The 23,426-nt window shown below is 43.4% G+C and overlaps 1 protein-coding gene across 1 annotated transcript in view; it reads left to right on the top strand.

Annotated features, from left to right (window-relative positions):
• LOC124556453 (flocculation protein FLO11-like) overlaps window positions 1-14,058 on the top strand; it is a 43,641-nt gene extending 29,583 nt beyond the window's left edge. Inside the window, exon 2 of the mRNA XM_047130404.1 lies at window positions 12,367-14,058. Within this exon, the coding sequence (XP_046986360.1) occupies window positions 12,367-13,755 (1,389 nt within the window). The 3' untranslated portion in view covers window positions 13,756-14,058. The remainder of the gene's footprint in view (window positions 1-12,366) is intronic.
• The last annotated feature ends 9,368 nt before the right edge of the window (window positions 14,059-23,426 follow it).

Genomic DNA, 23,426 nt, shown 5'->3' with positions numbered 1-23,426 from the left:
GCGGTTCCCGACTGAAGCGCCTAGAACCTCTCGGCCACCGCTGCCGGCTGGCACATGACGCTTCACTCAGACACTCTGGACGTTATATTCACACATCTAAGAAAATACTCAGTACCAGTCGACAATGTGTCGAACACGTTTCGGAAATGTAGGAATACAGGATCAAATAATTGTACCTATCGTATGTGAAGAAGGCGTGTCGTGCTTCACGCGAGAGGATAGTTCCTGAAACCCGTGAAACAAATGTTTGGTCAAGTATAGCTATTATGCTGGAAAGCAGCAAGTGCCATTTCCATAACACAGTGTATCAGCGTTTTACCATGAAAGGTCTTGTGCCCGTACTTTTGGATTCATCCTTGTAATTGTCCTTTATGAATTCTTGCAAGTAGTGTCACTTGTCTTCTGTAACGCATAATGTAACATACAACCTACATAATTACACCATTCGAAAAAAAAATCGTACTGTTTTCATCGACAGTAGTGCAACCGCATCGTATTGTTTACTCGAAACCTGGAATTTCTAATTAGATATTCAGTTTCATATAATAAAAGTTACTATCCTGTGCAAAGACATTTGATCAACCTCGACCATTAGGTCTTATGAAACTGTTTCATTTCCAGCGAAAAAGTAGCAACCGTAAGAGCCCGAATATGACAGGGTTTTCAAATTCACATCTGTCCATCCCGATCTATATTTTGTGCGGTATCCTACATCACTTCGTGCAAATACACGGACGGCTGTTTCGACAAGGCCACGATGTAGTGCAATTCTCTCTTTCATCGCTAATGATCTCTTTGTTGGTGGTGCTTTACACCCAAACAAAATTAAATAAATACAGACATACTAAAAAAAAAGGTGAAGTTCTGGCAATCACGACAGTGTCACGTACCCCTTTTAAGTTTCCACATGCATTGTACATTAATTAATTTACCTGCCGAGAAGAAATTACAATTATAGGAAACATAAGCTACACATTTCTAAGAGCTTGCGACCTTCTGTCGTCGCATCTCGTGGTCGTGCGGTAGCGTTCTCGCTTCCCACGCCCGGGTTCCCGGGTTCGATTCCCGGCGGGGTCAGGGATTTTCTCTGCCTCGTGATGGCTGGGTGTTGTGTGATGTCCTTAGGTTAGTTAGGTTTAAGTAGTTCTAAGTTCTAGGGGACTGATGACCTAAGATGTTAAGTCCCATAGTGCTCAGAGCCACCTTCTGTCGTCTCTCTGTTTTCGGACAGTACAGTATTAGAGACGTTTAGCGCCGAATATGCGATAAAAAGGGAGAAATATAAATTGCATTTTCAAACGAGAGTGCTGAAGACAAATAAGAAGGTCGTAACAGATTGTTTATAACAGCAAGCGAACATATTACATTCAACTGTTGACAGTACGTGGATACCGAAACCGCTAGGACTACCGAAAGTTTCTGACTCCAGCTTTGTGTTGCGACAGGCTCTGATATTATCTCACTCCTTGGGAAGCAGCCCGATTACGCGGTTAGAGGTTGATTAACAATATGTTTCGGGATTACTGTCCTTGACGAAGAACAGTTTCGTTACACATTGCAGCATCCCTGTACAATGCAGCTTCATTTTGAGTTACCTATACAGGCTATAAATGTAAATATTTTTATTGGTGACTGCGGACAATGTACTGAACAACATTACATCAGTATTTACTTCGTTTACAGATGAATAATCATAGTTATTAGAAATAGTATATTTTTAGGTTGGTTAGTACCTCCAAGCACATGTGGCGAGAGCAAGCCATTAATATTATTTTTCCCTGGGCAGCAGGTCAGGTACTGTAGTGTGGACGCGTGGACACAAAACGGGAAATCTATACTGACAGGTGAAGTCCACTTACTGGTACAGTTACGGCCGTGCAGAAAACATCAGATAGCAAATTACGTGACGTATTTGCGGGAAGACTGTTAGACGCAGAGAAAAAACAACTAACGCAATGAGTGGGGTACAAATTAAACTACCAATTATCACAATATCTGCACTTATACTGCTAATATCCTGTATATTATGAAACCGATGGTTGCAGGTACTTCCATTGCATGGACTTAGACACAGTCACATTACATTCTGTCTAGGAAGGCTGAATTATTATCTGAGAATTTGCGAGCAGCGTGAGTCTGACATTGATTCGTCTTCGGAATCCTACCTCAACAACAAACGTACAATATGCCACACTACTTAAACGTTCAAAGAAAGATTTATTTCGTAAATATGTTGCAGTAGATAGTGCATACTGTAAATAATGTAGACAAGAGCCTAATCATTACAGTTTTAACATTAACTCATTTCATTGCTTTACATTGTTTTAATTAATTAATACGAGAATTAATTTTAACATCGTCTTAGTGGATGAGACTAGGTACAATCACAGTATGATAAAGACTCTCCCTCCTCTGTATCGTGTGAATACTGCGTATAAAAGAAAGTGGCAAGTGATCTGAATTAAGAACTGAAAAGGCTTATCATTCATACAAATTGATAGCTACTTTTTGATAATGGATGAGAATCCATTGCTTCTTGGCTTTCCTCAAAGCACTGTTCCGACATTGCGTTTAAATAGTGGAGCTAAATAGAACCTGCGTTACTATACACAAGATCAGGACCTCTGCATTCACAGACAGCAGTAGATCTTGTGGGGTTTGAAACCCATTGTCACTGACAAGGCGTAACACCATGACACTCGTCTCCGGTTACCATCGGTTACGATCTTTTACGACCGTTGTTCTTACGCCGTGTTACATACCAGTGAATGGTACACGGTTCCTTGTAGACACAATGGACAATCCGCGTTGTTCCACCAACGAATCGGGAAACTTCTTTCACGATATAGTGGTGAGCAAGTGGAAACATGTTAGCTTCTTTCTACCATTCTGCCACGTCTCAGTATCGACTTACCCTACTACACTAGTTCCATATAATCAACTGGTGCATAAACCTGACTTCACTGTCGCCTGGTAGCAGTCCTACACTCTACAGCGCTCCTAAATGTGCTCTTTTAAGAGAGTGGCAAATACACGGCCCACTCCCATTAATGTGACAACCTGTCAAAGGCTTGAATAACCACATTTTGCAGCGCGGACGTGCGTCGAGATAGTCAGTGAGATTCTGGAAGGTACCGACAGGGATATCGAGCCATGCGACTCCACTGTTTGCGAACAGACCGATCGAGGTAGTCCCACAAATTTTCGATTGGATTTATATGGGGAATTTGGTGGTCGGGATGCACGGTAAACTCATCCTGGTGCCTCCGAGCCACGCACGTACACCGCGAGCTGTGTGATACGTTGCATTGTCTTATTGGTAGATGCCATTGTGCCGAGGAAAAACAAACTGCATGTGGGGATGGACGTGCTCCCCAAGGATAGAGTAACGTTCAAACGGCTCTAAGCACTATGGGACTTAACATCTGAGGTCATCAGTCCCCTAGACTTAGAACTACTTAAACCTAACTAACCTAAGGACATCACACACATCCATGCCTGAGACAGGATTCGAACCTGCGACCGTAGCGCTCGCATGGTTCCAGACTGAAGTGCCTAGAACCGCTCGGCCCCACCGGCCGGCTTTTTAGTAGATCTGTTGCATTTTGTAATTGTTCTGTCTTTGGTTCCCCTTCCCCACAACGTCTTCCACGTATTCTTCCAATTTAAGTTGTTCGTAATTCTGATTCCTAGGTATCTGGTTCAATTTACGACCTTTAGATATAATTGATTCATCGTGTAACCGAAGTTTAACGGATTCCTTTTGGCACTCACGTGAATGACCCCACACTTTTCATTATTTAGGGTCAATTGCTGTTTTCGCACCATACACATACGTTTTCTAAAACGTTTTGCAATTTGGTCTGATTTTCTGATGAGTTTACTAGACGACAGTCGACAGCGTCATTTTCAAACGACGTAAGACGGCTGCTCAGACTGTCTTCAAAGGCGTTTATATAGATAAGGAACAGCAGAGATCCTATAAAACTACCATGGGTAACCCCAGAAATCACTTCTGTTTTACTCGATGACTTTCCGTCAGTTACGACAAATTGTGACCTCCCTGACGGGAAATCACGAATCCAGTAGTGTAACTGAGACGATACTCCATAAGCATGCAATTTGATGAAAAGCGGCTTGTGAAGTAAAGTGTCAAAAGCCTTCTGGAAATCTAGAAATACAGAATCAATTTGAAATCCCTTCTCGGTAGCACTCAACACTTCGTGTGAGTAAAGAGCTAGTTGTGTCTCACCAGCACGATGTTTTCTAAATCCGTGTTGATTGTGTGTCAATAGACCGTTCCCTTCGAGGCAATGCAAAATGTTCGAACACAACTTTCCAGTCTTTGGGCATGGATCTTTCGTCGAACGGACCTATTGCATCAGCATACGCTGAAAAGTGCCTAATTGGTGTACAGTCTGAACATGAAGACTTGGTTTCATTAAGTGCTTCACTACTCCTAGGACATCTACTTCTAAATTACACATGTTGGCAGCTGTACTTGATTCGAATTCTGGAATATTTACTTCGCCTTCTTTGGTGAAGGAGTTTCGAAAAGTTGTGTTCAGTAACTTTGCTTTAGCAGCACTGTCAACGGTAGTATTTCCATTGCTGTCGCGCAGGGAAGGCACTGATTGTGTCTTACCGCTGGCATACATTTCATACGACCAGAATGTCTTTTGATTTTTTGCCAGGCTTCGTTCGAGCCTTCATTGTGGAAACTATTAAAAGCATCTCGCATTGAAGTTAACACTAAATTTTGAGCTTCTGTAAAACTTAGCCAGTCTTGGGGATTTTGCCTTCGTTTAAAGTTGGCATGGTTGTTTCTGCAACAGTGTTCTGACCTGTTTTGTGTACTAACGGGTATCAACTCCGTCTTTTGTTAATTTATTTGCCATAAATCTCTCAATTGCTGTCGATACTATTCCTTCCAATTCAAGCTACATCTGATCTATAGTTACATTGTTAATTTGGAAGGAGCGGAGGTTGTCTCTCAGGAAAGCTTCGAGGGAACTTTCATCTGCTTTTTTGAATAGGTTTATTTTTCTTTTGTATTTGGAGGATTTGGGAGTTGCGGTATTCAGTCTCGCTATGACAACCTTGTGTTCATTAATGCCTGTATCCGTTTTGATGCTCGTTATTAGCCCAGGATTGTTTGTTGCTAAGAGGTCAAGTGTGTTTTCACAACCGTTTACTATTAGAGTGGGCTCATGAACCAATGAATCGAAATAATTTTCAGAGAACGCGTTTAGCGCAATTTCAGATGATGTTTTATGCGTAGCTCCGGATATAAACATGTATTTTCGCAGACATACCGAGGGTGAATTGAAGTCACCACCATTTATAATTGTATAAGTCGAGAACATGTTTGAAATTAGACTAAAGTTTCTTTGAACCTTTCAGCAATTGGATCATCTGACTTGGGAGGTCGCTAAAAGGATCCAATTATTATTTTCTTCCGGTTCCCAAGAACGACCTCTACCCATATTAACTCAGAGGAACTGTTTTCTGATTTTCTGCGATTGGCGGTTCTCCTGTTGATTAACAAGGTTCAATTCCGTGTCAGTGACATAAATATTTTCTGAGCCACTTTTATTTTGACCACCCCGTATTTCTCCTTTTGTGTCTTAATGGAGTTGTAAAAAGTTTCCATGAATCAAGCGGAATCACAGAACACCAATAACTAATAAAGGTATGTGCATAACACGATAAAACGTTCCCTGAATGAGATTTTCACTCTGCAGCTGAGTGTGCGCTGATATGAAACTTTCTGGCAGATTAAAACTGTGTGCCGGACCGAGAGTCGAACTCGGGACCTTTGCCTTTCGCGGGTAAGTGCTGTACCAACTGAGCCACCCAAGCACGACTCACGCCCCCTCCTCACAGCTTCACTTCTGCCAGTACCTCGTCTCCTACCTTCCAAACTTTACAGAAGATCTCCTGCGAACCTTGCAGAACTAGCGCTCCTGAAAGAAAGGATATTGCGGAGACATGTCTTAGCCACAGCCTGGGGGATGTTTCCAGAAGTGTGTACTGGCAGAAGTGAAGCTGTGAGGACGGGGCGTGAGTCGTGCTTGGGTGGCTCAGTTGGTACAGCACTTGCCCGTGAAAGGCAAAGGTCCCGAGTTCGAGTCTCGGTCCGGCACACAGTTTTAATCTGCCAGGAAGTTTCACGATAAAACGTAATGAAACTACAGTAGCACCACTAATGCACTAAAATATAGTTTCCGACGAATAATTTCAGCTAGTACACATTTGAAATGAGTTTGGTATGACACAAATAACGTCAATACTGAATGTGATAACCCCAACAAGCAAAACTACACACACACACACACATACTTACATACATAGACTGATGAGCCAAAACATTTTAACCACCTGCTTAAAATCCTGTTGGACCAAGTGTGGAATGCAATACGGCAGTGATTCTGCGTGTCATGGATTCGATAAGTGCTTGGAAGATTTCATGAAGTCAAACAATTTCCGTAATTTACGGGCCGGTGGTCTGTGTGCGCAGAGCTGGTGCCCGATAGCGTCCGAGATGTGTTTCATCGGGTTCAGATAAGCCAAATTTCATGACCGAGAGATCAACATGAGTTCACTATCATGCTCCCCAAGTCACTGCAGCCTGTGACACGGACAGTTATCCTGCTGGAAGATGCCACCGCTGTTGGAGAATACATAAAGCATAATGGGGTACAGGTGGTCCCTAATAATGTTCATGTAGTTCTTACTTGTCACGGTGCTTTCGATTACTACCACAGGACCCGTGGAAGCCCAGGTGAATGTCGTCCATAAAATAATACTACTACCACCGGCATGCGTCCGTAGTGCGGTGAATGTTCCCAGCAGCCGTTCGCCTAGATGACGGCGTATCCAAACACGACCATCGACCTGGTTTAACAAGAAACGTGATTCATTCGGCTTGGTGTAACGATTCCATTTATCCACTGTCCAATATCGATGATCCTGTGCACACTGTAATCATAATTTATGATGTTGTTGGGTCAACATTAGAACGAGCTGGGGAGTTGTGCTGCCGAACACCATGTCCGACAATGTGCGCTGAACTGTGAGCTCCAGAACTGTACTCTGTCATCAGATCTGCCACAAATCGCCGCCTACTTTGCTTTAGAGAACGGGCAAACCTCAGACACCTACGTTATGTGATGGGGTATGACGCCTTCTCGTAGTTTCATCAGCCTCAAATCACTTTCCATAGACGCTCACGACAATAGCATGCATACAGCCGACCAGCTTGGCCGTTGCCGAAATGCTCATTCCCAGGTGCCGGCCTACCCAATCTGGCCTTTGTCAAAGTCGCTTATGTAAATGGATTTCACATTTGTTCCATTTATCATCGCTAGAATGATTCCCCATCCGTCTCTGCTCCGCATATACACTTCCCTTACTGTATCACGTGCCCTCAAGACCAACAGGCAGCACTTAGTCTCACGGCAGTGGTCATAATATTTTGGCTCATCGGTGTAGGTGTGAATGAGGGTATCTACCAGCTAAATAGTAAGTGAAGGCCGTTCTCGATATAAAGCAGTTCTCTGCGCTTCAAGGGTCTGAGGAACGGGACTGGTACCAGTAACATGCCCCCTAGCGCAGGCTGTCGATCTATGTGTCCTTTCCATAGGCGCCATTGTTTACTTCTGAATGTACACCATGCGATCAAAAGTGACTTACCTGGCTGAAAGTGACTTACAAGTTCGTGGCGCTCTCCGTGGTAGTGCTGGAATTGAATATGGTGTTGGCCCACCCTTAGCACTGATGACAGCTCCCATTCTCGCAGGCATACGTTCAATCAGGTGCTGGAAGGTTTCTTGGGGAATGACAGCCCATTCTTCACGGAGTGCTGCACTGACGAGAGGTATCGATATCGGTCCGTGAGGACTGGCACAAAGTCGGCGTTCCAAAACATCGCAAAGGCGTTCTGTAGGATTCAGGTCAGGACTCCCTGCAGGCCAGTCCATTACAGGGATGTTATTGTCGTGTAACCACTACGCCACAGGTTGTGCATTATGAACAGGTGCTCGACCGTGTTGAAAGATGCAATCGGCATCCCTGAATTGCTCTTCGACAGTGGGAAGCAAGAAGGTGTTTAAAACATCAATGTAGGCCCGTGCTGTGATAGTGCCACGTAAAACAACAGGGGGTCAAGCTCCCTCCATGAAAAACACGACCACACCATAACATCACCGCCTCCGAATTTTACTGTTGGCACTATACACGCTGACCGATTACGTTTACCGGGCATTCGCCATACCCACACCCTGCCATCGGATCGCCACATTGTGTACTGTGATTCGTCACTCGACACAACGTTTTTCCACTGTTCAATCGTCCAATGTTTACGCTCAGTACACCAAGCGAGACATCGTTTGGCATTTACCGGCGTGATGTGTGGCTCGTGAGCAGCCGCTCGACCATGAAATCCAAGTTTTCTCACCTCCCGCCTAACTGCCATAGTACTTGCAGTGGCTCCTGATGCAGTTTGGAATTCCTGCGTGATGGTCTGGATAGATGTCTGCCTATTACACATTATGACCCTCTTCCGTATGCTTTTGTGCTGCATGTGTCCCTTCACGTTTCCACTTCACTATCACATCGGAAACAGTGGACCTAGGGATGTTTAGGAGTGTGGAAATCTCGCATTAAGGCATATGACGCAAGTGACACCCAATCACCTGACAACGTTCGAAACCCGTGAGTTCCGCGGAGCACCCCACTCTGCTCTCTCACTATGTCTAATGACTACTGAGGTCACTGATATGAAGCATCTGGCAGTAGGTGGCAGCACAATGCACCTAATATGAAAAAGTATGTTTTGGGGATGTCCGGGTACTTTTGATCACATATCTAAAACCCTGTTTGGTCGAGAGTCGTCTTGTACAATGAAATCCTCACATTTTGCACCGCCCGCATCTCGTGGTCGTGCGGTAGCGATCTTGCTTCCCACGCCCGGGTTCCCGGGTTCGACTCCCGGCGGGGTCAGGGATTTTCTCTGCCTCGTGATGGCTGGGTGTTGTGTGCTGTCCTTAGGTTAGTTAGGTTTAAGTAGTTCTAAGTTCTAGGGGACTGATGACCATAGATGTTAAGTCCCATAGTGCTGAGAGCCATTTGAACCATTTTTTTTTTGAACATTTTGCACCCACATGAGGACGTTCACAATGTCATTTCTGTAGACCCGTTTAGAGTTCCATGTAAAGTTCATTCTGGAGACTTGAGGTCTATACGTCCATCCTAAGATATACCACGTCACATGCAGTCACTGCCTCGACCCTTTCGAGGATATTCAATAGACGATTCTGGTATCCATCTCCATGGCAAATCATAACATATATGCTTTCATACTTCTAGCTAAATCGGAACACGTATGTGAAGAATATTATCCTCCACCACACTCCAATTCATTGTTCATATTTGCGTGGCTACTAGAAACGCTCTCTCCTGTAAGGAGTTGTAGTTTAGGCACACATTATTTTACTGACATAAATATCATTTTAATTAAATCTTCTGCGCACAGTAATCAATTACGAAGGTTGGAACTTTAATAGTGGCAAACTTTTATTTACGACGTACACAAAGCAGACACATGTTTCAAAGTTTTCCTGCTCTTGAGAGTAGTCTCCAGCATTGTGTATAACCCCTTGCCAGCAATGTGGAAGTCGTAGGACACATTTAGCACCGTCAGATGTGTTGATACATCGAGTGGAGCGGTCTACTGCCTAACGAATCCCTGAAACAGTTCTGAAACGAATGCCATAAAGTGAGTCCTTCATCTCAGGAATCAAGCCTCATCGATCGACCAAATCAGTAGCAAGTTGTGCCACATGAGACCGGGCATTGTCCTACAAAAGGATGGGCGGATTCTGCAGAAAGTGTCGCCGCTTCTTTCTCTAAGCTGTTCATTTTTGGAACACAGCCTGCTATCTACCACAGTCCCAGGACTTAAGCCCTTGTGATTTCAACTTAATTCCTACGATGAAAGAAGCGCTTCTTGGCATTCGTTTCAGAACTGTTACAGAGATTCGGGAAACAGACCGCTCCTCTCGAACTATCAACACAACTGACGCTGCTAAAGCTATCCTACGAGTTCCACATCACTGACAACTTGTTATACACAATTCTGGTGACTACTCTGATGGACAATAAAACTTTGAAACATTTATCTATTTTCTATAAGTTGTAAATAAACATTTCCCACTATTAAAGTTCCAGCCCTCGTATATCGCCCCTCTGGTAGCTGCAGCAAGCTTGGATGGTACTTATGATGAGCTCGGGATCCTGTATCTTCTCGACATCTATACCAACTATCGGTAATCGAAGAGCAACTTGTCGTTTACGCTGCATACTGAACTTATTGCATTCTGAAGCAATGTTTAGAATGGTTGTCCTATAGTCTATGAATAATTGACGGAATGGCCTCTGACAACGTTTGAGCTGATTTCTGCGCCAATTATCCTGAAAAATAATAAATCCAGTTCACTGTCTCAACTACCTTTACTCAATCTAAAAGCATTAACTGATGTTCCGTTCTCAAACATGGAACTGGGCGTTGTGTACTTATGACAGTAGCGGGTTTCAAAAATACTGGTTTGGACGTAACTGTTTTGTGCAGCACTGTTGCAGTAACTACATACTCTGTCTTCAGTTAGGGTATATTTTACCTAATTTTTGCTCTTTTTGGGAATATTTCCCTAACGTTCATGAAGATTGCTACCTGGAGGCTGTATGGAAGTATACACCTTCCCATCGCATCCCATACTTGCTCCATGACTAACAAATCGGAGGACTAGGTAGGCGAATCAAGAATTTGTACATTCCTCAACGATTTTGTGATGTGAACTGCGGTGTGGGGCATTATCCTCCTGAAATATGCCATTTTGTGCCCTGATCATGAAGAGCATGACAACAGTCTTCACCATTCTTAACACATACTGGCGACCATTCAACGTCTCATCAGCAAGTACTAAATCGGTCCTGGTGCTATATCCAATAGCTCCCTACACCATGGTTCCGAGAGCTGGAAAGGTAGTGGTCTCAATAATCGCTGCTTCTTGCTGCCAGGTCGCCCACGAACTTGTCGGCATCGATCTGGCAGTCACAAAAAAGAAGCGATACTCATTGATGAACACCACAGAACGCCACATTAGTTCTACACCATGCAAGTCTCTGTTGTCTGTGATGAGGTGTCAATGGTACATGGTTCGCCCCCGTTAGCTGAGTGGTCAGCGCGGCGGCATGCCACGCCAAGGGGCCCGGGTTCGATTCCCGGCTGGGGCAGAAGATTTTCTCCGCTCAGGGACTGGGTGTTGTGTTGTCCTCATCATCATTTCATCCCCATCTCCGACGCGCAAGTCGCCCAATGCGGCGTCGAATGCAATAAGTACTTGCCCTCGGCGGCCGAACTCCCCCGAATGGGGGACTCCCGGCCCACAATGCCATACGCTCATTTCATTTCAATGGTACATGACACATTGCAACATGATATCTCAGCGAAGCTTTCAGTATTCTGTTCCCGAAGGTTCATAGTGACACACTGACTGTAATCACTGTCCGATTTTTGACTGTTGACATACGTTTATTCGTCAGAGGCAGTCGAACAATTCTACGATCCTCTCGTGGTGTAGTTATTCTTCTTGTCACACTATTGTTGTGCATCACATCGTCACCACTCGTTCTCCAGTTATTGCAACACAGATTCTGCGATCTGTACGTAAGCTGCACCAGTTCTCTGTTGCCAATAATTCGACCTTTCTCAAAGTCCGAAAGATGTCGATAAGCTGCATGTGTAATTCCTCTTGGTATGCTGTGTTACAGTCTCCATATGAAAAATTCCGGTAACTTTACGCATACCCAATAACCATCAGGTACTAACACGATTCCATAACCGTCATGTACTCACATGATTCCCTTAGTGTAGGAACGGCTTTTTGCTGCGCTGAAAATACTGAATATAAGCTCATATTAGGATGAAAGTTTAACAGACACATCCCCCAGCCATGGAAATGCTGGAGTATCATTTTGGTAGCGTCCGGCCAATGTGTTCGTGGTGTAACACCATTTCCATGAGTGTACTACGCTTTTTTTAGTCGTTTTGTTAGCGATGACATTATTGCAGACTATAATACTGAGCGAGATTGAGTAGTGGTTAAGATCGTGGACTCTTTTTCGGGAGGAGCAAGGTTCCAATCCCACCCAGCCAACCAGAATGAGACCTTCCGCAGTTCTGAAAATTCATTTAAGCCGAATTTCTTAGTGGTCTCTTTGAACAGATCCCGACCGAGTTCGCTCGCCCTCATTTTGTAATTGAACGACAGAGCTCGGTGTTGAAGTGCACGGTTGCTGTTGCAGGTGATCCTAGTGTGCTTGTCGCGCACGGCGCTGGCCGGCGTGTTCGGTCTGCCCCCCTTCGCGTACGTGGCGCCGCCGCTGCCCTACTACCAGCACTACTCCGCTCAACCGGCAGTGGCGACTCACTACTCGGCCCAGCCCGCAGTCGCCACTCACTACTCCGCGCAGCCCGCCATCTCGCAGACGCACTACTCCTACTCGCCTCCGCCGGAGAACCGCTTCCAGGGCTTCTACTACCGCACCGCTTTCCTCGACGGCTCCGCTGACAGCCAGGTGCTGTTCGTGACCGGGCCGGAGGTGCGTCAGCTGCTGAGCGAGGCGTCGCAGTTTACGCGGCTGCTGGCGTCTGGCGGGGCGGAGAACGCGACAGATGGGGGCCCCGCCTTCAGGTCGCTGGCAGAGCGAGCCAAGGCCGCCGCGGAGAGCTCCGTGGTGTTCCCGGCGGCCACTGCGCCGCTGCTGGGCGGCTCCATCCCACTGGACGCTTTCCTGCCGCCGTGGGCGCGCGGCCTACCCGACGCAGCCGCAGCCGCCGGTGCCGACGCAGCCGCTGGCGGCGAAGCTGACAATTCCACGAGTTCCAGCAGCTCGGACAGCACACAGGACAGCGCCGCACCTGCCGAAGCGGGTCCAAACTCCGAAGCGAGTAGCCGCTCCGAAGTGATCGTGCCGGCGGTAGAGACCAACAGCATCGCCGATACACCCCAGCCGGTCCCCGACGTGGCCGTCTCCTCCACTTCGGCTCCAGCTGTGGAACCGGCAGCCAGCCCATCCGCACCCGCCGCCTCCGAAGTAGCCTCTGCGGCACCGAGTACCGAACAGGCATCGCCTTCACCCACTACAGAAGTGGCACCCGCTTCCAGCAGTACAGAAGTGGCACCCGCTTCCAGCAGTACAGAAGTGGCACCCGCTTCCAGCAGTACCGAAATGGCACCTGCTTCCAGCAGTGAAGCCCCAGTATCCAGCACTGAAGCGGCACCCTCCGAATCTGGCGGAGAAACCACTTCGCCTGCTGCTGTAGACAGCGGTGCGAGTCCAGTCGCCACAGAACCCAGTCCCATTGCTTCTGTCGATACTGCTTCCTCTACAAGTGCTCCTGCTGCCGCGGAAGAAGCTTCGACCTCCACTGGATCATCGGAAGTCACTCCATCTGTTGTCGTTATCACAGAGGCTTCTTCTGGTGACTCGACTGAAAATGGTGGATCCTCACCCGCCTCTACCGAACGTGCTCCGTCCGAATCTTCTGAAACTACTAGCCCAGACAGCGCTTCCAGCACCACTGCCCCTCAAGGATCAGCTGAAACGAGTACACTCTCAGAGGCAGCTAGTGACAGCTCCGAATCTACCACTAACTCTAGCAGTGGCACGGAGCAATTAGCTACGAGTTAGGTCTAATACCTATGTGTAACGGTTTGTGATCAAAGTGACAAGGCGAGACGAGATGCAAAGCCCACTCTATCTGTCGCTAACACAGCTTTCAGTTGAAATTTAAATTGCCTTTCGATTGTCTTGTCAAAGCGTCGGTCTCATACACTGAGGTCCAAGGGATCACGGGAAAGGTTTGGGCAGTGTGCCCTTTCGGCTCTGAATCAATCTAACATCAAATAAAATTTGATATATTAAAATGCATATGTATCCTATGGTTCTCGTGATACAGACCGTCAAATATATATTTATTTGTGTCATCCAAAATTAACTAAAAGAAAATGTTTCGCCTTTGAACTATTTCCCTTTATTTTTCCTGCACGTTAGAAAGGTCCAGCAAATATTCTAAGATAAGTGCTCTTACCTTTTACAGAAAGTCGCCGCTTACTCTCAGACTTTCGAAAAATCTCTTGCATCTTTCAGAGAGTGCTATGATTTGATCAGTTAAGAGAAATGGAAAACAGGACGCCACAATTTATGGAAGCAGCAGTAACGAAGCAGTTACTGTCTTCTCACACGATCAAAATGCTGAGAAAATTTATAATAGACGACTAAAAGACAACACTTTTTTCTGATATATCTGTTATGAAATTAGATTAACGCCCCCAAAATAAGACAGATCCAATTTCAAAAATTAGTGACAACAGCTCAGTACGTTTTTAAATATAATTCAATCATAAGTGGTTCGCCCTCTGATTCTGCTGATGTTATAGCCTTCTTGCCAAGCTAGCTACGGAGAAGACTGTTTTATATCATGCTCCAGCCATATGTATATTCGTATCTTTGGTTTGCAAAATGACATTATGAACCAGAACTGTTCACAACTTGTACTGATATTCAAAATGGGGAGTGTTCTAGACAAGACTTCAATGTCTCAGGGACTTACGGCATAAACGGCATTAAGTTCATTAGTGTCCCACTCAATAAAAAATTCATTAACCACCTCAGAGTATTCCAAGCTGAAGTGATACAGTTAGTTAAGCCATGACCAGCCCTAGTTAAATTGTCAACACATCTATCATAGGCTAATTCTAGAGACAACAACTTAGTAACAGATCCCCTGCAGTAGTTGTGCACCACACGAAAGCAATACTAAATCTCACAATTACTCTGTACAACAATCCCAAGCGTATGTCAAATTCTCAGTCATCCACACCTAACGGATAAGTGACTAGTATGTAGAATAAACCACTCTATGTACTCATGTTTCCTTTTTTTTCTTTACTGAACTAGAGTGGGTTGTTTGAGTTCTTGGTCTGCTGGTTCCGTTATTTGCCTTACAACCACGAAAACCCTCCTGAGAACCTTGGCCGTAACCGGTGAATTGGAAACATTCATTCTGTCCCCGGGAAAATACATGACAGACAAAAATGTAAACGCTTTATGGGTTCGTGCGTATCTGTAAGAGTGTGTGACTGAATAAAGTCGATGACTCGACATGTAAAGCAGTAAAGGGGCCTGGGAAAAAAATTTATAGTGGTACCACCTAGAGACTGTCCGTCGAATAGGACATGGATGCATCTGGCAAAGACACGTGATGTTTTCGCCTCCGTAGCCGAGTAGGCTGATGCATGTTAATGCGGTGCTGTCGTTCAGCTCGGAGACGTTGAGGTGGAAGAAATTATCGGGATCAGAATTTTGTCGACAAGGGAAGGATAGCCGTTATCGTACACTTTCTGATCATCAGACTGTGCTGCAGTATCATGGGACATCCCAAATCTCTACGTCGTTTCTGACACTGTGATGGCTTGGCGATCCTTTCCTGGGATGGGATGTTAGGCTCTGCGGCTTCTTGGATTCTATTCGAGATACTGAAATATGTGTCATTACCGAATTTAATTCTCTCCCCTCTTCCTTCTTCATCAGTCATAGATCATCCACACCTCACAAATACACGAACATATAGTCACGCGGTGGAAATGAAAGCCGCAAATGCGTGTGAATAAAGAAAATCTCTCCCATGTAGCTGCTTAACATCTGGGGGGCCCGCCAGCCAACTATGACATGACACGTTTATTTCGTAATTTTATTTATCAACAGCCAGTGATTATTTCCTAAAAAACCACAAAATTCGTTACTGGTGATCAAAAATTTTAAATTCTGGAACTGTGCTATTTTGTGTAACTGCAGTTTCGGAAAGTCAACAACTGCATTATGGCAGTCCAGGTTTCTAGACAATACATTAGATTCAAGGAAATACATGGCCATTACCAAATGATTCGCGATAAAGCCTTTGTTTAGAACTACTGAACAGTTTAAACTTGAGGTCATTGTCAAGCGCACCTGTTCTATAAGAGATACTACTAAAATAGAACGTAAGTCAAAAACATAAAAATGTACGTGCCCACACTGGATGTAACGTTATAACAAAAACATAATGTATTACTAAAGCCTTTCATGTAAATGTTTTTGGACTGTTTAATGACCCACATTTGAAATGTATGGGTGAATTTGTTTACCTTTTATAACTAAATGTCATGTTTATTGTCTAGATGTAGGGTTCGATTCCCTTTGTACTAGCGACGGGTAGCGACATTACAGGTTCTGCTACTGTACTAACTAAAATCGATGTCCTCCTCAATGATTCTCATTGTATATGGTTAAAATTCTGGGGCTTGACTTTTGCTACTTTTTGACTCTATTCTTACGTTTGATTCTTCTACACACACACACACACACACACACACACACACACACACACACGCACGCACGCACGCACGTACGCGCACACCCACGCACAGAGAGAGAGAGAGAGAGAGAGAGAGAGAGAGACCTGTTTGTTTCGTTTTCTCATGAATAATAAAATTTATAATACACACGTCTTTCTCCTAAAGCATAGCTTTAAGAGTGCGTTGAATGAGATACTTCTGGAGTTGTTATTATGACCGTCTGCTCAGCCGCTTGTATTCATATTGCTGAGTTTCTTACATTGCGCTTTTTTATACTAGGATCCGAGAATTCCTAGCTATTTACGACAACCTGAGACTGTTCGTATTTCGAATGCTCATTGTTTTATGCTGTAATTTTTTGAATTTTTTGTGGCTGCACTGTGAAAAGGTATTTGTATGTGGTTACCTGTTATTTGTTACGAGACTTGTTTTCTCGTTATTTTTTGTTTTTATACTGCTTGCTATCTTTTTGATTATGTCTATACAGGGTTTAAATAACTACGTATTTACAAGAGATAAAAAGAAACATTTTTTAAAGTGTTAAAAAGGTCGCAGGTGCACCGTCTCCTCGCTAGGGGTTCATGAAGGTTTTGACGCTAGTGATGTTCAGAGACTGTTCAAACTGCCGTGTGATGAATATTGTTTAAGACGCTGAAAATGTCGTCAGTTTAAATTAGTGGGCAACTGGCATCTGCGCGCTGATCTGTATTAATAAGCCGCTATCCCGGAACCTGGTATCAGTTGCAGCATAGGGGCAACAAAAATCCGAATTTCAGTATTTCGTTTAATTGTTGACCGAATTTAAAATGCTGTCATGATCTACTCATTAAGAGCTATAATCTTCTGTTAAAAGCTTAACAAAATAAGACAAGTATTACAGTCAGAAAGAACTTGTCTTGAGGCAGTGTAACTGATGACACGCAAATAACAAGGTTTCATTCATTTATTAATTGAGAGTGAGAGCTCTTAGCAATTTTCCAACAAATTTTTCATATAATTTCAAACTTTTACGAAACTTTTTCTCGCTGAGAAGCCCCCCAAAATGATGAAGGGGAAACAGTTGATCACTTACTACAGTTTAACTGTTCATTCAGTCGAATCTCACCACCAGGCATGAGGTTTTAATTTATTACTTCTTTACTATTAACTCTATTAACAACACACTCTTCAGACGGTATGTACATACAGTGTGTCTCAGCTGGCCCTATCTGTGGGTTTAATGCAACCTGCAACACCACATACCACGCACAAATTTTCATATTCTTCCACTTGCTAGGCCCTAACTGTTAGTCCTACAGAAAAAAAGTGAACTAGACCTTTTTGTAGGAAATTTAATGTAGTTAAATTCTGTGCCAGGATTCGTTTTCACTACAGGCCATAGTTTTTGAATTTTTCAAGAAAAACATAGAGAAGTTACCTTCATCCATGTCTTTATTGAATGACTCGAAAACAGGGGCCTCCAGTGAAAATGTGGCACAATAGAAAATTTAACCACCATAAACTTCGTACAAACATGTTCTCTTCATATTCTCTATTGCATTAATAGTTTGCACATAGCAAGCGAGAGAATATGAAAATCTTGCGAGTGGTTTTTGAAGGCAATGCGGGTTGCATAAAGTCCATAGGTAGGGGCAGCTGATCGTCCTGTATACCACTGAATGTACCTGCAAGGTAATATCATTTTACAACACATAGTTCAAAAGATATGACGTCATAAATACTGAGATGCGTTAAAAACCTACTTTTTTTCTTAAAATAGAGCGCAAACTGTAGTGTTTATGTTCATACAGTTTTTCACAAGAAGATTACTTAGCAACTTCCAACAAACTTTAAGCAAAATTTCAAGTCTTTCCTAAGTTTTTCTCGCTCACATGCTTAAAGGCAATTATTTGCCACATCAAGTAATGTGTACAGCAATCAGACGTTTGAAGCTGTTTCATACATGGGAGTTCGATTCTTTAAAGAATCGGAGGTTTACTGGTGCTGTCTAAAACACTCAAGAAAACCAGGTGTTTCATGAATAATGGCTGCAGATTCAGCCAAATCGGCAACCAGCTGTTCCAAAGTGTCTATCGGCGTCTCTTACACCAAACACTTCATCTCTCCTCACAAACAGATATCCGCAAGAAGTCAGTAACATCTTGAAAACAATGTTCACCAGACTGCACATCACTAGCGCCAAAACCTTCTTGGACCCTTAGCGGGAAAGCGGTGCACCTGTGATGTTTTTGTCACATAAAAATGTGTTTCTTTCTGTCTCCTCTAAAAACACTCTAAAATTTTGTATACGTGGCTTTTTACACCCTACACAGGGTGATCAGAAATAGTTTGAAAGGTTTGTAAGGGGGTTGCAAGATAGATTGTGCTGAGAAGTATCTGCTGAGAAAAAAATCGATACGTTGAGCTGTTTCCGAGTTATTTAACATTGAAGTTAACCAATCAGGTGGCTGCGCACACAAATTCAAGTGGCCAGACAGATACAATTAGTGTCAGTTGTTCTCATAGTGTAGATGAAAGCGCACGAGACTGCTCAGCCTTTGGTGCGGGTTCGATCCTTACTGCTGTCTCCTATCCAATTTTCGTATCGCTCTCTTGCTCTGTTTTAGAAAACCAAATGAAGCACACTTTTGGCGACACCGTCTCTGGCGAGTCGCTTGAATTTGCGCCCGCAACGGCCTGATTGGCTAACTTCAATGCTAATTAGCTAGGAAGCGGCGCAACGCATCGAGCTTTTTTCTTAACAATTTTTTCTCAGCAGAATCTACCCTGCAACATTCTTACAAGCTTTTCAGTATGTTTCTAATTATCCTGTACATTGCCATACCCTGTTAAACGTGCAAGGTATGTGACTTTTTTCCCTATGTGTATTTACTATAAGAATATATCCATCTCTCTCGGTAAGTAATCAGACTATATTTTCGCTATAATTACATACAGTCTGGTTGTATAGATTTTTATCTTCTTAACTTGTGTCCTGTTTTAGTTATCGCTATTACGCTACAGATGCGCTTGACAGTGACCTACTATCTAAATCGGCCAGTAGTGCTGAATAAAGTATTTATTTCAACCGAACAGTCTATGTACAATTGGTTATGCCTTTCTATGGAATTATGAAGTCTGTCGTTCCTGCCAAGAAGACACCACTTGACAACACAACAGTTCTGTAGGAAATTCAATTTATTTTTATGTGGTCTTAGGAATGACGGTACTCACCCTGTCTAATAGTACACTGCAAAACAAATAGAATTATCTTTATTCAAACAGTTCTCTAGGTTGTCAGTAGAAATTTACAAACGACTTTGTAGTTTTTCGCAGTACGTTAGGCCTCTCAAAGTAAGGCAAGAAACACAGTTATCATTGAGCGTTTTAAAACTGCGTGCTATTGTGGGAGATGGGCTCGACATGGCTGAAATTAGTGAGTTCAAACGGTTCAAATGGCTCTGAGCACTATGCGACTTAACTTCTGAGGTCATCAGTCGCCTAGAACTTAGAACTAATTAAACCTAACTAACCTAAGGACATCACACACATCCATGCCCGAGGCAGGATTCGAACCTGCGACCGTAGTGGTCGCTCGGCTCCAGACTGTAGCGCCTAGAACAGCACGGCCACTCCAGCCGGAATTAGTGAGTCATATAAGAACAGATATTAGCGAATCTTAGTATGCTTTTGCAGATACTGGGTGGTTATAATTAAAATGCAGATACTCACAGAGGTCCAGTGTGGGATGTAATTATTGTATGGCAGCGAAATTTGGTAAACATTCTAATGCGTTGATTTGAAACCGGTCTATGCTCGAAAAAAAAAAATTGTTTCAATTCTGGAGACCGGGTGCAAATCTGGCGTTGTGAATGTAAGAAAGACGTATAGAAATATTTCCATATGTAATACATTACGAACGGGACTTGGGCAGAAAAGGTCAAACAAGTGAAAAAGGCTGATTTTATTCTTAACTGCTGCTTACACAGTTTGTTCAGTATGAGCACCAGAGAAGTCGAGGAGATGCTATGCAGGGCCAGACTTGCGCCTGGTGCCAAAATTGGAACTATTTTTTCAGCGTAAGGCTGTTTCGCATTAACGCATTAGTATCTCTATCAAGTTTCGTTGCCATACGAGGATCACAGCCCACACTGCACGTCCGTGAATAGCTGCACTTTAATTATATCCACCCCCGTATTTTACCTGAGTCCTAGTTCAGTCTCAAATAATATACTTTAATTTAGACGCGCAGTATAAATTTTATGGAGAAAGTGACATTTTGGCGGGAGATAGTGACGACACGTGATAGATTGTACACGTAATATTTTCTTTGACGCAACCACACAGAAAGGTTTTATGATGTTAACCGGTATCGGCCACCGTTGGCCATCATCCGAACTAGAAAAGAGAAAGAAAAGAATACATATTTTACTTAGTCAACTCTACACATATAGGTCAACTTGAAAAGTAAACGGAAAATTATATTTGATAGCAACTGAAAGCAGCGTCACATTGTCACCAAGTAATGGTTTGCCAGACCGGGTAAACTACATGGTGCGAGTGTTTTATGAGGGCTGTTACCCCTCTCCTAATGCGCAGGCGTGCGGCGTCTGGGCACGGAGGTGAAAAGTTCAGAGTAACGATTTAATTAAAAGTCCGTTTTCATTAAGAGGTATTTTTAAAAATTGGTAAGAAACTATGTCTTCACGAAAATCTTTCATAAGAAGGATAAAAACCTATGATACACATTCGAATTATAGTATCAGAAAGGTATACTGAAACATCAAAGTAAAAGTTCGTGATATAAAGTTTTACAAAACTTAAAACAAATTTAGGAAACAGGCATTTTACTCCGTAATACTAACTGCAAGTTATCAACATGAACATGGTACATGTTGTGATATCTGGGATGGAATAATATTAATTTCGTAATGAAGAGCGAGAAGGATGCGTTGACATTTGAGAACTAAGCGGCGTGCCAGGTGACAATCACCCGCTCAAAGGACGTCACTGAATGGACTGCTGACACGGTCAACAGGCGCAGAGTCTGACACTTGTGGACCAGCTCTATCTTTTTCAGTGAGAAAAATATGTATCACCGTTCAGAGCTTGTAAAAACGAAACAGGACTTTACCACAGCTGTGCCACCTCACTGCTGTGTGATAAAGCAAGTCACATGAAATGTATCAACTCTGCAGATCGTCGTACAGGGAGCGTGCGCACTGCAAGTGCTACACTCTAGCGCAGAGGTCGCCAAAATTTTATCACGGCTGGGCGGATAACTGACAAAATGATGATCATTATTCTGTACAATACTTGCAAACCACAATCTCTGATAAAAAAGGGCTACAAACTAGATTCAGAATTCCGTATTAATAATGGATGAGCGACATGCAGTGTACAAAAAACAAGGATAACCAGCGTGTCTATTTGCTAAGAAAGCTATCAAAGAATCTTAAAAACCTTAGTGAGATTAGTGAAAAACTGTTGTTTAGCTTCCAAGATATCATCAATGTTTAGTTTGGTACCGCTGCAGACAATCAAGAGAATAGCTTTCAAATTTTCATCATACAGTTTCGTTCGATGTGCTCACTTCACACACTTCATTTTTGAAACTGTCTGCTCACAGATGTAAGTTGTTCCAAACACTGATGCCATACCATACCAAATTTCTTCAGTTTCGTAAACTCAACATCAGGTAAGCAGCTGTAAAATTCTACAAGTCTTCCTTCTGTCTTCAAATGAAAAACTCTCCAAACACACTTATTCAATGCGTATAATTTGTTTCGGAAAATCATTGTTGACATCTTTGGTGATTGTAGCAGAAAACTCTTTGAAACAGCGAAAATGAAAAGAAATGTCTCGTTCCAGTAGCGTTTCAAACAATGATAGCTTTCTCCGAAATCCTTTGATGATTGTGTAGAGATCACAGATGAGGTTACACATTCCCTGAAGTTTAAAGTTCAGTTCATTCATGTGGAGTGTGATGTCGACCAACAATCAATAAACAGGTAGAGTCTGACACTTTTGGACCAGCTCTATCGTTTTTAGTGAGAAAAATATCTCTCGCCGTTCAGAGCTTGTAAAAACGAAACAGGACTTTACCACAGCTGTGCCACCTCACCGTCACAGAATTCAAATTCTTAAAAAAAATAAAAAAAAGTGGAAATGACGGTGATTCAGTGCACGTCCCCGAATGAAGTTCGCAGGAGAAACGACTGGTACGCAAGTCTTTCCCACAGAGTGCTTGTTGATATACGATATAGTAATGAACAGAGCGACCGAAATTTGCAAATCTTCCAATTGAGTCCTGATCTGTCCCATCAGACTGTTCCACTCCATCTATGCTCTTTCCTCTATCAATTGCAACACCTCGAAGCTGATTCCATTGAAGACTACAATCTTGAAAAATGTTTGCACTTCCATGAAAATGTCTTTTCCGGTTGTTATTCCATGGATGATACAAACGAATACCAACTCTTCCGCTGTCTGAATGTCTAAATTGACACCACGAATAAACACGAGAATTTGTGATGTACTCTAGAGATTGGTAGACTCACCCAGCACCAGAAAATGCCTCATCAAGTTACTAGCTTTCTAGCGTATCTGTAAGGCTATGAACTAAAAATGGTTCAAATGGCTCTGAGCACTATGGGACTTAACTTCTGAGGTCATCAGTCCCCTAGAACTTCTTAAACCTAACTAACCTAAGGACATCACACACATCCATGCCCGAGGCAGGATTCGAACCTGCGACCGTAGCGGTCGCGCGGTTCCAGACTGTAGCACCTAGAACCGCTCGGCCACCCCGGCCGGCGGCTATGAACTTTCCAATTTCTTCTTTTCTCCGCACAACTGAGCTTTCTGAAAGGCTGATGCCTAAAATAAATCGGCTTTCTTAGGACATAAGTCATCTGCTGTTTCCATCACACACTCCTCGTTTTGCCATGCACTATTTTCTAACTTGTAAGTGTGACAGATTTATTT

Source organism: Schistocerca americana, chromosome X (assembly GCF_021461395.2).
Source record: "Schistocerca americana isolate TAMUIC-IGC-003095 chromosome X, iqSchAmer2.1, whole genome shotgun sequence".
Lineage (NCBI taxonomy): Eukaryota > Metazoa > Arthropoda > Insecta > Orthoptera > Acrididae > Schistocerca > Schistocerca americana.
The sequence above is the reverse complement of the archived record's forward strand: the minus strand, read 5'-3'. Positions and strand labels throughout refer to the sequence as shown.